The sequence below is a fragment of the Labeo rohita genome, chromosome 9 (genome assembly GCF_022985175.1).
Source record: "Labeo rohita strain BAU-BD-2019 chromosome 9, IGBB_LRoh.1.0, whole genome shotgun sequence".
Classification (NCBI taxonomy): Eukaryota; Metazoa; Chordata; class Actinopteri; order Cypriniformes; family Cyprinidae; genus Labeo; species Labeo rohita.
The window spans coordinates 27,853,221-27,869,012 of NC_066877.1; the positions used below are offsets into that span (position 1 = coordinate 27,853,221).

The window sequence follows — 15,792 nt, forward strand, 5'->3', positions numbered from 1 at the left end:
CACTAAATGTGCAACTAGCTGTGCATCATTCAGGTAACAACAGTATTAAGAATCAAGTGTATGTAAACTTTTGAACAGGGTCGTTTTTATAAGTTAAAAACTATTATTTTCTCTTGAGGACCATATGTACACATCTTTTATGTGAAATATCTTATTCAGGTCAGTACTAAATAAAAAAATCACATGCATTTTGTATGATTGCTCTTTTTTGGTAAAATAACATTTTGCAGATTCTGCAACGTGTATGTAAACTTTTGACTTCAACTGTATATATCAATGGTATGCAAGGTGTTCTGGAATGAGGAGTTTTTTTATTTTTTTTATTTTTTAAATCAAATGTAAATTCATGCCTGAGTCACATTTTCTTGGTTAAATGAACATTTCTTACACTATCAGAAAAAAAAACTATTACATTAACAATGTAATAAATATTCTGTTTATTAAAGCCAAGTATGAATCTCATCAAGTTAGTGTTTTTAAGCATTTTACATTTACTCCAAAAGAATAACTCAAGGTAGTAACAATTTAAACAGTGTATTTTATCTGAACTTATGTTCAGCTATTCTTTTAAATAGTTAACTTTTAACAAATTTTGAATTTTTCAGATCATCAGTCATCAAAGCTTGGTAAATATTAGTCACAGACACAGAGATTTACTTACTAAATTTCACCAAGCTTGATTATTCACTAAAATCTCCCACAAATCATGTTTTCATGCCATTTTAAGTTTTTTGACGTGTAACAGTGGTTGTATCTAAGTGTGCGAGTTGTTTACTTACTTTTTTTAAATTAGTTTACCCATTAACGGCATTAGAGATAGCTTAATAGCTTATAGATAGATAACAAGAGGCAGGATTTATCGCATGAACCAATCACAGCCAAACATAACTAGTCATAACCAATAGAGGCATTGCCTTCTCTTACGTGACTTTCCCCCATTCATTCTCAATTACCCCCCACCAAACTCACCGCACACTTTAGGGGGTCTGTTAAAACTCAGTGGGCTCAGGGGAGGCAAGAGAAAGACTTAACCGACCCCAAACCTTTTAATAAAGCCCTCAGCTATTAAAGGAATAGTTTCCCCAATAAAATAAAAATGCTGCCAAACTGAATCTGAAAAACTTTATTGGACAAGGAGTTTTTCTTTTTTACAGGAACTCTTAGCACTTGCGTATATTAAATACAAGACACATTGCAAGAATAAATATCTAGACTGAGTAAAACAAGACATTAGGTGTGTGCAGCGTGTTTCAACCGTGTAACTATATTTATTATGTACAGTAATGTACTTTTTTATTGCATAATGCCCAATATAATATTGAGCTGTAAAAAGAAATGGACCATACAGTAGTGGTTGTTAACAGTTATAGATGGACTGTTAACAGTTCTAGATGTTCTGGTGCCCAGTGGTCTGTACTGAAGTATAAAAACATTATGTCCTGGTTGTGTGGGTTTTATGATTTAGTTTTCTTGCCCTTTTGTCATTCTGAAGGTGTAAGGAAGGGCCATGTGCGCATATGTCATTACAAACCTATAGGCTGTTATTTTCTTCTGTGACACACAAAAAAGACTATTTTTTAATACAATGGCAGGTTATAACAACGTAGCCATACAGCTTAAAAAACAGCATTAAAAAAAGTAAGTAGCCCATATTATTATTTATACTCCAAGTTCCTCCTCCATTGATAATCTTGCCCTCCACTGAAGCTCTGAAATCTCATTTGCATTTCCGTTTGTATTTATAAATGGCGCATTGACCAAACAGAACATTGTTTCTCATCTGTGAACATGACGAGCCAGTGAACATGACCTTTTAAGTGAATAATGAGCTACATTTCAGTCTGATCCTCGCACAAAGCTGTCGTATGGCTTACAAAGACTTGGAATGTGTCAAATAGTTCATATGTCAAATTAACTATTTTTGTAGTTCCTTTTTATTTATTAGGCTTTTTATTAGTTTATTTTTGGTTCTTTTAACATGCTTGGTCACAATTAGATGTCAGTGTAAGGAATTGCATACAGTTTATGCATTAGGAACGACATGAGGATGAGTAAATAATGACAATTTTAATGTTTCATGTTGATTTTGGTTATTTTGTTTAAGAAAAATGTTACTGCAAAACAAAGTGGCTTAAATCACACATTCTGCTTATTTTGGATGTGTGTACACAGCTGTTCACTCAGATAAATCAAACATTATGCTAAATCTCTAAGCATTTCTTATCGCAGATCTGATAAGACAGGTGCTCAGAGGAGTACAAATAAAGAGGTAACAGCAAACAAGAGCGCTCACGTTAACAACAAGCCACAAATCAAGTATATACAAACATTCATAGATATTTTGATGTAGTGTACACTACCAGTCAAAAGTTTTTGAACAGTAAGATTTTTAGTGCTTTTTTGTTTTGTTTTTTTTAAACAAGTCTCTTCTGCTCGCCAAGCCTGCATTTATTTAATCCAAAGTACAGCAAAAACAGTAAAATTTAGAAATATTTTGACTATTTAAAATGACTTTTTTCTGTTTAATTATATATTTTAAAAGGTAATTTATTCCTGTAATCAAAGCTAAATTTTCAGCATCATTATAAATCATTCAAATGTGCTAATTTGCTGTTCAAGAAACATTTTTATTTATTATTATTATTACTATTGTTATTGTTATTATTATTATTATTATCATCAATATTTAATATCAATATTTTAACGGTTGAGTACATTTTTTTAAGGATTTTCAGGATCCAAAGATCAGCATTTATCTGAAATAAAAAGCTTTTGTAACATTATACCTATACCATTCAAAAGCTTGGAGTCAGTATTTTTTTTTTTTTTTTTTTGGAAAGAAGTTATAGAAATTAATACTTTTATTTAGCAAGGATTCTTTAAATTGATCAAAAGTGATGATAAAGACATAATCTTACAAAAGATTTCTATTTCATATAAATGCTGTTTTTCTGAACTTTCTATTCATCAAAGAAACCTGAAAAAATTCTACTACGTTTTCAATGTAATAATAATAATAATAATAATAATAATAAATGCTTTTTGAGCAGCAAATCAGAATATTAGAATGATTTCTGAAGGATCATATGACTGGAGTAATGATACTAAAATTCTGCTTTGAAATCACAGAAATAAATTACATTAAAATATATTCAAATAGAAGACAGTTATTATAAATAGTAAAAAATATTTCAAAATTTTACTGTTTTTGCTGTACTTCGAATCAAATAAATGTAGGCTTGATGCACAGAAGAGACGTCTTTAAAAAAACATGTTCAAAAACTTTTGATTGGTAGTGTACTGCATATGCATTTTTAAAGAAATTTGATTTACAGTTACTTTTTTTTTTTTATTAGGTCCAATTATAATGTTTATAATATCAAAATGGTCATAATTCCTCTGTTCATTACCATTCTCTACACTCTAACCATTAGAATTAAACAGGCAGGTATTAAAAACGTTTTTGCATTTTTATTCACATAAATTAAATAAAGTAATCTCGTTCATATTCACAGGTCATGGAAAGTGCATTCATGCATTTTTGTGCATTTTTTTTTTTGTTACTTTCCAAATCCATGACAATGTGTGCGTTCTAAGTATTAAAACCTATGAATAATAATGAGATCACGCTGCATGTATATCATGTGATTTATGGTGTTACACACAACTATTCTTGGTTAAAGGTTGGACGTGGTTATTTTTTGCATGTGAGCATGTGCATTTTTTCTATTTTTGTGTCTAACAAAAAATCTTGGTAATAATCATGAATATAGATTGTAAATTCATCCATGCTTTTCTTCTGTTTAAAGACAAAGACCCAAATCTGAGTCCTGTTCTCTTGATTCTATTTAGTCCCTGTGTGGATTCTAGGCAATTGAACTCTCACTTGTCAGTATGCATTATGACAAAACCCGTCCCGTTATTCCTTGGGGAAAGTGGTTGGGAGCATATTTGAGACACTTACAGATTGGGCGAACAATATTTCCATTTCTTTCATCATCACGAGAGAGGACTAAGAAATAGAAGAGAGGGATAGAGGGATATTTATTTGATGTGCGATTTCAGCTTAGAAATGAGAAGTGTGAGAACAGCATGGCCTGTATATAAATATCCATTTTGATCTCAGCATCTAACATTGACATTCATTTATCTTGTGTACAACGCAGCTTTCAACAAAGATAGATTTTGGAGGAGTGCACCACAAGCAACGAAGCTTGAATTGCGCACTAAATTGCTTGTTTGTCATTAGTGCTGTTATGAATGATGTCTTCACAGCGCATAGCATAGAGTTGTAAGATCCAAAGCCTTTCTACAAAATGAAAGTCAACAATTTCAGCAACAAAGAGATACCGGAGGAATAAATGTGTCAGGATCTGGTGGAGCGTATGATTTCCGTAGTGGCATAAGTGATTGATTTGATCTGTTATGGTGGGCGTAGAGGGGTGGGCGGAGGCGCATTGTCATTGATTTTGATGGATGCTTCCTGACTGCAGTCTAATCCATTCAGTCACCGTGAATCGCGGTGGCTCTAAAGGCATCAGCTGGGACTTTGCTTCACCGCAGCTTGCGGCTGAATGGCATCACCTGGGCTTTATTCTTCACACCTCTGAATGCACGCTCATGTAATCCACTTACATTATCCACTAGTACTAGACATAACAAACAGTATTTCATTCTTGTAAGAATTTAAAAGGATTATGTGTCAGGGTTTTTTTCTTCTTTGCCATAAATTTACAGGGGTCATATTTATTTATTTATCTATCTATCTGTCTATCTGTCATCTATCTATCTTTCTATCTATCTATCTATCTGTCTATCTATCTGTCTATCTATCTATTTTATCTATCTTTCTTTTTATCTATCTATCGTTCTATTGTTCTATCAGTTTCATTTAGTCTTTTATTCCATCTATCTATCTATCTATCTATCTATCTGTTTGTCTGTCTATTGTTCATCTATCGTTCTATAATTTTATAGTTCTATCTGTAATTTTAGTTCTATCTATCTATCTATCTATCTATCTATCTATCTATCTATCTATCTATCTATCTATCTATCTATCTATCTATCATCTATCTGTCTGTCTGTCTATCTGTCTATCTGTCTGTCAATCATCTATCTATCTATCTATCTCTCTGTTTGTCTGTCTATCGTTCATCTATCGTTCTATCATTTTATAGTTCTATCTATAATTTTAGTTCTATCTATCTATATATTTAACGATAGAAAGAAAGAAAGATTAGATAGATAGATTCTGTTGTTCTGTCGTTGTTTCTGTCTATCTTTTTCTTTCTTTTTAGCATTCTATCGTTGTATCTGTTTTTGTTTTTCTTTCTTTGCCTATTTCTTTTCCTTTTTTATTCTTTTTCTTTCTTTCATTGTCATTCTATCATTTCTATCATTTCTATCTATCTATCTATCTATCTATCTATCTATCTATCTATATTTTTCTTTCCATTGTTCTCTTTCTATCATTTTATCTTTTTCTCTTTCTTTCTTTCTTTCTTTCTTTTTATCTTTTATCTATCCATGTATCTATCTATCAATTGTTCTATCCATTGTTGTTTCATTTAGTCTTATTCTATCTATCGTTCTATCGTTCTTTCATTGTCTTTTTCTGTCTGTCTGTTGCTTTAGTTTTATAGTTCAATCATTTTAGTTCTATCTATCTATCTATCTATCTATCTATCTATCTATCTATCTATCTATCTATCTATCTATCTGTAGTTCTATTTATCTGTTGTTCTATCGTTCTATTGTTCTATCATTCTATTGTTCTGTTGTTCTATTGTTGTTTCTGTCTGTCTACTATTTTTCTTTCTTTTTATCTGTCTATATAGAATTTTAAAATTAGTTTTTTTTTTGTTTTGTTTTTAAGTACAATGAACAATATTATTTCTAAAGAACAAGGAGCATTTTATTTCTCATGATATGATCTGTTTACTAAATACGTAGGTTTTTAGGTGCTTTTTATAAAGTTGAAAGAAAAGAAAATGTTAGGCCTGTTGTTTGCTTTTTTTTGGTGATTTGGATGAATTCACCCATAACTTGTGAACGCTAGGACATTGAGCATCCTGCCTGAAATTTAATTCGCTCTATTTGTCCCTGTTTTGCTCTCCCGCAGGTGAGAGAATGATGGATGTCGCCCCAGATGCGAGCGATCGCTGGGCCGCCGGTGAAACCACAGTGTTGGAGAAAGAAGCTCTAGCCCTGGGATCAAGAGCTCCGGGGCCGCAGTCAGCCAGGCAAGCCAACAGCCGGGAGCCGACGGGCACCCAGATCAGGCACCTAGGGGTCGAGCCTCTGATTCGAGCATCACGCGCCAATCTATCCCGACCGGTTTGGGGGTCCGAGGAAAGTGTGTCTTTAGCTAGCGATTACTATGGTAGCACGTTCAGTCTTTATAGAGGAAGGACTTTTTCTGTACCCCTGTAAGTAAACCTTCCCAAGCTAAAATAAACCGCAATCAGCCACAGCCCACAATAAGCAGACCAAAACACAGATATATATAAAAAGATCCCTCATCAATAGATAAACAATCACAGCACCCGTCACAGAGTCACAAGAGACCCTTGCTCTAACATGGTGTCCCCTGTAAGTGCTAAGGATGGGAGGGGGCTGAGAACAAGACCCAGGCTGTAATTCCTCCTCTGTCTCTCTCGCTATTTGCGCCGCGCGTTGTGGTGGCCCCACGAGGCAGCTTACATCACCACAGGAATGACAGAAGATACAGTGAGTGGGCTCTCTGCGTTTGGATGAGGTTCAGCTCAGCCCACAGAGCGTAGATCTGTGCGAGCTGCCAAAAGCCTTACAGTTATACGTGACTCATTCGCAAGTGGCAGCGCAGCAAAAGTTGTTTTTTTGTAATATGCACATATTATTTCATTTTTGGAGAGCTGCATCGAAATGACACTGAAGAACTTCAGTCGATGCTCATATTAATTTCACATTGTCATAGATATAACTTTTACGCTATGTCTTAAGTGATTCGATTTCATGCTTATGTCATTTTTTTTTGCTGTGGTGGTGACATGGTAAGGGTTCAAAAATTAAACTCTCTTATGTAAAAGTGTATTATTTCGCTTTTTCGTCACATATTAGTGATACAAAGCACAGATGATTTGTTATTTCCAACAAGCCCGTCTGCTGTCTTGCTGTACATGTCACAAAAACAATTTTGTTTTCGCATTTTCATTTCGGTGGCATATATCAAAAAATATTTCACACTCTGGATAAGAAAACCTTAGTCATTCTAGATATACTTCTGATTGTGAAAGTTGTTAGAAGATGTGTGACTCGTGACAGGTGTTTTCTGGTATAGTCAGTTGTCTGTATTGGATTTTAATTGCTTGTGTCGCTCACATCAGACTGTCATTCTTACAACTTGACTTAAACTGTGTTGTTGTTAAATTAGTGTTAATTTAGGGTGTTAGGGTGTGATGTTGTTAGAAAAGAAAAGCAGGCGATTGATTGTATCTTCTGTCATTCATCCCTCTTTAGCACTCTTCTTCATCCATGTTTGAGCCAGGGTTGACTGTCACACTCTTACAACAAAATATCACTCAAACTCTCCTTCAAATTTTAGTTTACTTCGTTATAACCCAGAATTCAAATTTCATCCCACTGTTTAGCATTGAACAATCCCAGGCTTTGCATACGTTCAAGCCCGCTGTAATCCATTAGTTTCTGTTTTTCATCACCATTGTTTGGTTCTGCTTTTGATTTGCTGCTCATTTGTATCATGAATGTGTTGAACCAAGATCTATTGGTAATGACAGGCTGTTCCTGTTTGTGCCTAACACTAAGATAACCTTAAAGAAAGTCACGGTTCTGTCTAAGAGAGGGCAAGTGCAGGGCATTGTCAGGTAATGACCTGGCCTTTAAAGCAGCCAACTTATAATCTGTCAGATCTGTGTCACATCATGTTCAAACTGAGATGCTGAGAGCAGTGACCTTTTGTGCAGGGCAACATTTTTCGGGAGCTGCTGAAGGAGTCTAAGAATAGCTCCTTTCTGGAAGTGCTGCTGTAGGCCAAAGCGTTAAATCTGAAGACAAAGCATTTAAACTCCAAAATAGTATTCGCTGAGTAAGCTTAAGGTGATGCATCTTCCATTGGCTGTATGCTTATTTTGTTTGTCACTAAAACCATTTTACCATGCATCATAATAAAAGTAATAGTAAAACATATGCTGATAATATGTTAAACCTTAAAAAACAGAATTTCAGACCGTAAACTAATAATGTAGCATAACTTGAATGGTTGACAGGTTAAAGGCTGAAACAAATGTAGTCTGAATTAAGAATAATACAGCACCTCCCTCACGCACCGTTATTGCCTTTTTCATTCTCCATCTAGATTTATTTTCATTTAGTTCATACTTTCCTTTGACCCCCATTGTCCATATGCAAATTCTTTTAGTTTTCTACCACAGCAGTTGATGCAAAATTGAAGCTGACCAAAAGTTTGCATTAAAAACATGCTTGCATCACATTTTTGTGTTAGGTATCATCGACCCCTTCGGTTTCCCCCTGGTTTTTTGTGCATGTTGTTTTTGGTGAACTGCACAGCATGAATCCTTGCATGCATGCACATGATGCCTTGACTCGCAAGGATAGGAGGGCATAGATCTTGTAAGAAGTCTCTGTACAAAACATTGTCTCTACATTTTTTTGCCAAAGTTAAACATAAATGTTTCAATGGTAATGATCTCAAATAAAGTGCAATCTAAAACACTAATGTGTTGAGTATTATTCCCTCAAGTAAAACCAAAAGACTGTATATTTATGTGAAGATCAATTTGGAAGTTATTTATCTTGAATAAGTAGCAGAGAACCGCTATTGCCAGTTGCTGATTGTCATACTTTACTAACATCACACATTTCTAAGGATCATCCCTCTCATTTTTAACCAGATTTGTGCTTTGTTTTCGCATGATTTTGATGCTGCATGGGAGATGTTCACACATTATAGTGCACTGGATGTTAAATACAAGAATAAGTTTGTCAAACTGCCAGATGGGAAGGAAGCTACAGTACACTGGATGGATTTACAATACTTTTAGCTGTATCAGCTCTGCAAGGTTAGTGCAGTTTGGTCTGTGCTGTGTAAACAAGATGTTTATGTTTTACTGCTTTTCAGACATTTTCTAGTGCACAGCCATTTTGAATTAGACCCCTTTTAGCGGTATTCTCGATGACTCAACATTTACTAGTAATGTGCCTGCGCTAATCCTTGTTTTACTCTTCCTTCCTAGCATTGGCAAGTGACACTTGACTTATTCCTGTAGATATCCAGTGATATGTGGTGATCTAGCCCAGTGATTTTGGAAGGTATAGGCTAGTAGGCACAATTTAATCTGACATGTGCTAATATTACATCATTTTCAAGCATTCAGTTGTGTTTTAAACTGTAAAACAATTTGTTTTAAGATAGAATTCAGATTTCTTAGCCTTCTTAGACTGTCACGCCAAGATTAATCGAATACATTTGTTTATTCATGCTCTGAACATCCCCTCGCATTATTTTTATAGTACCGTAACTAATTAGAAAATGCAATTAACCGAAGCTCATTATCATTTTTAATTTTCTTTATGTACCTCTCCTGAAATTTGGAAATTCACTCCTTCCTCATTTAAAAAAAAGATTTGAAGTAACTTGCACACAAACACATGTAGACAGTCCCATTTAAGGTCCTCTGGCCCCTCTTCCAAAGTCCTCATCCAAACAGTTGGGCTCCTCCCCTATGCATAACCCCATACTCTAACAGAACATTTCCCTCAAACACCTTCTTTTAGGAGCCCATCTGAAGAAGTTTTGAGGGAATCTCCCCCTCAAGTCCTACCACCCCCTTCCCCCAAAATTGGCCTCTCTACTGCCTCTCCTTTGCTCAGCCGTTCTGGTTCATCCCCTGCCACACCCCTAGCCCCACGCAAGAAAGTTGTCGTGCCAACTGAATATCAAGACACAGTTCCAGGAGAGTTTGAGGAGAAGATAAAGCAACCCAAATCCTCAGGCATGTCTCAGAGTAGTGCTCAAGACTCTCGACCCCAAACCCCGGTCAGCGAGTATTCCCGTAAGGAACTTACACCTCGGCCCTCACCGAAACTGACAAGAGCTAGCTCCAAGATCTTTGAGAAGGTGCGAGTCTTTGAAGAGCGCAGACGAAGTATCGATAACCCAGAGGGATCTATATCTGGACGCTCTTGGGCTGGATTTAACAGAGCCTCGTCTATTGACTCTGATGAAGGAGGGAGCCGGTTGGGGATCTCGAGGGAGAGCTCCAAAGAAGACCTTCGTGAGGCTCTGAAGGCAGACGCAGCCCAGAGAAGGACCATGTTCAAACAGCGGGCTGCTTCCCTGGAGGACAGACCCCGTTACTCCCAGAAGGTGCAGGACATTGAAAACAAGTTCACAGAGGAGCTCCAGCGCATCAAAAAGCTTGTCGGTAAACCACATATGAAGAAATCCTTCTCAACAGAGCAGCTCTCTACTTTCCACAGGAGCAGGCAGCCTGTAAGGAAGTTAGAGCCCATCCCACCTCAGGTTCTTCAAAAGCTGCAGGATAGAGAGCGTGCTCAGCGAGAGCAAGAGATGAGAGAGAGAGAGCAAGCCAAAGAACGTTCACCTCCAAAATCACCGTCTCGCAGACGAAAAGAGCAGCTGGCACAACAACCCCTGGAAAGGGTTGAAAGTGATCGCTCTATCTCAACCACCAAACTGGTAAGCACACTTGGACGAGAACCATCCCCTCCAGAGGCAATGTCACTCTCTGATTTACCTGGTCAAAGATCTCCAAGACTTCGGGGCCCAAGCCCAAACAGAGATAGTCCCCGAAGGTCTCCAACTGTAGAGATTACCGAAGAGCGCTCTCGAGGTAGAGCTGAATCTCCATCTCGAAATGTCTTAGAGATGACATTACGCAAGGTGGAACCAAGACCTGCGAGTCCACTAGTAAAGAGGGTTGTTCGTGTTCAGGAAGTACCACAAGCAGATGATAGGAAGACGCCAATGGAGGTCACGCTGAGAAAACTGGAAAGAAGGCCTGAAAGTCCTCTGGTGCAAGGAGAGACTGTAGCTATTCAAGAATGTCCTGTACAAGCTCCCCCCAAACCTCCAAGAGTTTCCTCATCTTCCTCATCTGAGGAAAAGATGGATCTGGATGTGACTCCTCTATCACCGGCACTAAAGCTCACTATACCAAAAATAATAGTCGAAGAGGAGCCAATGGAGACGGACACACCTGTAGAGAAGACTGAAAAGGCTGTAAAAAGTGGAACTGCTAAAGAGGAGAAACCCCAACGAAGCAGAGGAAGAGGACGCAGACAAAGACCGATGTCCCCTGAATTAGGTAAGTTGAGGCATCTCCAGTGGCATATGAATCCTTGAACTTGTACTTCCGATTCACCTCCAATTCAAGTTGGATATTATATTTGAGGAATATCACGTCTATTGGATCTGACAAGTATCTTGCGCTGTTACAGAATCTTCAGACGACTCGTACGTGTCTGCAGGAGAGGATCCTCTAGAGGCCCCTGTGTTTGAGTTTCCACTTCAGGACACTGTGGCCTCTACTGGAACAGAGGTGCTTTTAAAATGCATCATCAGTGGCACCCCTCTCCCAGAAGGTAAGTCTTTTATTTCTGCTGTAATAACTTCAAACACCACCTTTAGCATCTTGCCTTGTTGACTTGAAACTGTAATACATGAGCATCACTGGGATGCAATCCCTGTTGTCTCTGAATCATTTACTCAATGCAGTCTGTCAAGGCTGTAGCTTACAAGTTGTCAGCTATACATTACTATCAGTACTATGGTTGAAATAGCAACCCTTGTACAGACTTCTAGAGTATTTGGCCACATTTCAAGCACTAAGGTAATTCCAGAGTGTCTCAGAAATAAGACTGTACTTTCTAGTCTTAAAGGATTAGTTCACTCATGAATTAAAGTTTCCTGATAATGTACTCACCCCCATGTCATCCAAGGTGTTCATGTCTTTCTTTCTTCAGTTGAAAAGAGATAAAGGTTTTTGAGAAAAACTTTCCAGGATTTTTTTCTCCATATAGCAGACTTCAGTGGGGATCAACGGGTTGAAGATCCAAATTGCAGTTTCACAGCAGCTTCAAAAGGCTCTACATGTTCCTAGCCAAGGAATAAGGGTCTTGTCTAGCGGAACGATTGGTTGTTTTCTGCGAAAATAAAAAATTCATACACTTTTTAACCACAAATGCTCGTCTTGCACTTGGTCTACGATGCGCGACTTCATGCATTACATAATCACGATGGAAAGGTCATGCTTGGTCATGATGGTTAGTTTTTCATCTGTGTAATCTGGTTCAAAAATGTATGGTAGGACGAAAAATTTCAAAACTGTTTGACATTGTTGTTTTAACTTTTTTGTAAAGGGTGTTTGACTTTCTTTGTGTGTTCGCTTTGTAAACACTGGGTTGGTACTTCAGCTTACGTCATGCGTTATCTTTCCAATGTGTCTATGTAATGCGTGAATTCGAGCTGGTGCAAGATGAGCCATCTTCTGAGTCATCTTAAATGACATGAGGGTTAGTAAATTATCAGGAAATTTTAATTCTGGAGTGAACTAATCCTTCAACAATTTTGCGTCCGAAGGGATGTAACAGCGAAGAAATGTATTTTATATACAGTTACATGGAAGAGAGACAACATTGAGATCAAGAACAGCCCAACTCATGTTGTGAAGGTAGAGGGAGAAAGGCATTCATTGCTCATCAAATGCACAAAGCCAAGCGACGCAGGAACATACACAGTTACTGCTACCAATGAAGTTGGCGAGATGTCCAGCAGCGCTACTCTTTTCATCAAATCAGGTGAGTGTTTTATGGAGATGTGGACATTCACACTGAAAGCAATTTGCTCTGCTGTTGGTTGATTGGCATCCCTACTCAGCCACTGTATCAGTTGACGGATCACTATCTAGACTCCCATTGTTAGTCATCAGACTGTGACACATTTATTAGCATTAAGCTCAAGTTTGTGGCAATCACCTGTGACAGCTGTTACTCATATCGCAGCAAATCTCAATAAAAAATAATGAATCCAAGTTTTTTGTCGCTGTAGGTGTGAATGCCCTTAATCTTTAGAATTAGAGTTAGAATTAGATTTCCTCATTTTCATGTCTAATTACTTGATGTAAGCTGGATATTTGGTTTTAAACAATGCAGAGAATGCCTCCAAGTAAATGTTTTTGAGCAGCAAGGATGAGCATGTTGCGTTTGCAGTTGAGGATGTGGGAGTTTGAAGGGTAACGTATGGGATTTTAGAGGAGTGAATTTCAATACATTTAGATATCTATGTAGGATCAAAGGCAGTGAGTCACACTGTCAACATGCAGCCCTGCAGGGTAGGGGTTAGCATCGTTGTGTTGGTGTTTAAATCAGCCTTAAAGAAAAACAGTCATTAAATTAACCATAACAGTTTTTTCCTTCCTACCTACCAGCTCTCACATGAGCTCTCTGTTTGGTTTTCCTGTATCATTTTCTTTGTGCTTCTTTGATTCCTCCTCCTCTCTATAAGATCTCCCGAGTTCTCCGGGTTCCACCTGGATAGTTACCATAGCAACCTAGAGGTTAAATTGAATATATAAAATGTTTAACTGCATTCTGGCCTCATAATGAATTTAAAAAATGCAAATTGCATTCAAAACAAATTCAGCAAAACATATGGAATATGGTCAAATATACAGTATGTACAATGTTTACATTTTGGGGTTTTTATGTTGTTTTTAAGATTTGTATTTATTGTGCTGTTTTTGTTGTATGTGTTTTTATTTATTTATTTTTTAGCATTGGTTTTTAACACATTTTGCTATGAATCGTTGCACAAAATGCAAAATAAGGCTTGTCTGCTGCAGATGTCCGAGTGCATATTCTAATATTCTCCTAGTGCACCTTCGTTTGTGTTAATGGTTAGAAAGAGAAGCTTTGCCTTATTAGGGCGGTGAATACCAGGGGTATTTTTAGCTCTCCTTCTTCCATGAAATGATCTCTTAATAATCTCATATATAGTGGATCCTTGTGTTGCTTCATTGACAGCATGTTGTTAAAACCTGCCATTAAATGTTGTCGCCAAGTAGGTCTTTATTTTCCACAGTGCCACAACAGCTAAACACAGTGACACGACAGCTAAATTCCTCCTGAGAAATTTCAAGAATCATTTTATTGACAGACGAAAGGCTTGCATGAAAGTCTTTTTCTTCCTAGTTCTTGATACTGTAGTAGGTTTGCTGAGCTACAGCAGAAGCGACAGAGTTTGTAAGAGGCATATAAATAGGATGGTTGCTATGAGAAGTATTTTATGGCAGTTCCTTTGACTTGAATGGAAAAAAGGGAGGACATCTGCATCTGTTTGTGCTGATGTAAATGTGAGAGGTAGTGTCTTATTGAAAGTGAGAGAGCTGGAGCGAAAGAGCAAGGGAGGGTAGGGAAGACAGTGTCAATGCCAGATTACCAGTTGAAATCTGGGGACATTCACTAAGGTGCTGACATATTAACACAAAATACTGTTTGGGACTCAACATGCGCTGGTGCCCTCGGTGTCGGCTTAGTACATGGCCAAGGTCTGGCTGAAGGAGCAGGGCCAGGTAAGTTTGTGTTTAAGAATTTGCATGGTGGGTTTCCAAAGAATGGTACAATATTACAGCTTTTATTGGTTAAATTTTCCTATTTTTTTGTTAAAGTTTAGTTTTTTCTTTAGTAAAAAGTGAAAGTAATCACTGCCTTTGAGCCGTTTGGTGTTCTTGAAAATGTTACCGCTTTGAAATTAGAATCAAACCCGGGGTTACGGTAATATATATGCTCTAAGCTGTTGTAAGAAGAGACACAGTGTCTATTTTTTCTCCTAGTACATGCATCGCAGGGTCTCACCTCACGCTGTGGCTTCAGGCCTCGCACGGCAAACGGTTTCAAGTGTTTACACATGTGCCTCACTTAGGGAGTGACTTTATTTCTATAAGTCTATTTGTAAATCAACGTCGGCAGTTTAGCTGTACATTGAATGGATATATTTTAAAAACGCTGTGAAATGGCTCGACGAGCGCTGTTTGTTGAAACATGAAGTTGAAGCAGGACCTACAGAAGGGTTACAGGGTCAAATCACAGCCATGAACCTACATGCAACTTACTATCGCTAGTTAACAGCCGGTGGTATTACTACAAGATGAAAATATTTTAGTCAGTTTTGCTGGAAGAAATGATTGTGAATTATGAACGTTTTCATCAACTGAAGGTTCATTTTGTCAGCTTTTAGGGTACACTAATGTGTTTTGGTAGTCATGGCATCTGTCTAATTTTAGATGAAAAATTAAAAAACAAGCACCTTGTAGGGTCATGACAATCACGCAGATTTGTTGTTGCTCAGAAGCTGAAGGTCTGATTCATTATTTCTTTTTCAACTTAAAAAGGGGTAACATTTTACAGTAAGGTTCATTAGTTAACTACATTAGTGAACATGGACTAAGAATACACAATAATACTTAATCTTAATGTTAATATCAGCATTTAGTAATGCATTATTAAAATCACAAGTTGTGCTTGTTAGCATTAGTTAATGCATTGCATTTTTATTATGTATTTTTATTAACTAGCATTAACAAAGATTAATAAATAGTGTAATGTATTGTTCATTGTTTATGTTAGTTAATACAGTAAATAATGATACTAATACAAATGATACTATATTGTAAAGTGTTACCAAAATAGATGTATTGAGCTGTATTGAAAATCACATCCCTTGTCTTTTGATCACATGAATGCCACTGAAAA

The 15,792-nt window shown here is 37.0% G+C and overlaps 1 protein-coding gene across 7 annotated transcripts in view; it reads left to right on the forward strand.

Annotated features, from left to right (window-relative positions):
• spegb (striated muscle enriched protein kinase b) overlaps positions 1–15,792 on the forward strand; it is a 108,412-nt gene that overhangs the window by 49,191 nt on the left and 43,429 nt on the right. For all 7 annotated transcript variants that reach the window (XM_051118644.1, XM_051118638.1, XM_051118640.1 and 4 more), the window contains 4 exons: positions 6,125–6,245; positions 9,796–11,348; positions 11,482–11,625; positions 12,658–12,840. In XM_051118644.1, the coding sequence (XP_050974601.1) occupies positions 6,133–6,245; positions 9,796–11,348; positions 11,482–11,625; positions 12,658–12,840 (1,993 nt within the window). In that variant the 5' untranslated portion in view covers positions 6,125–6,132. The remainder of the gene's footprint in view (positions 1–6,124; positions 6,246–9,795; positions 11,349–11,481; positions 11,626–12,657; positions 12,841–15,792) is intronic.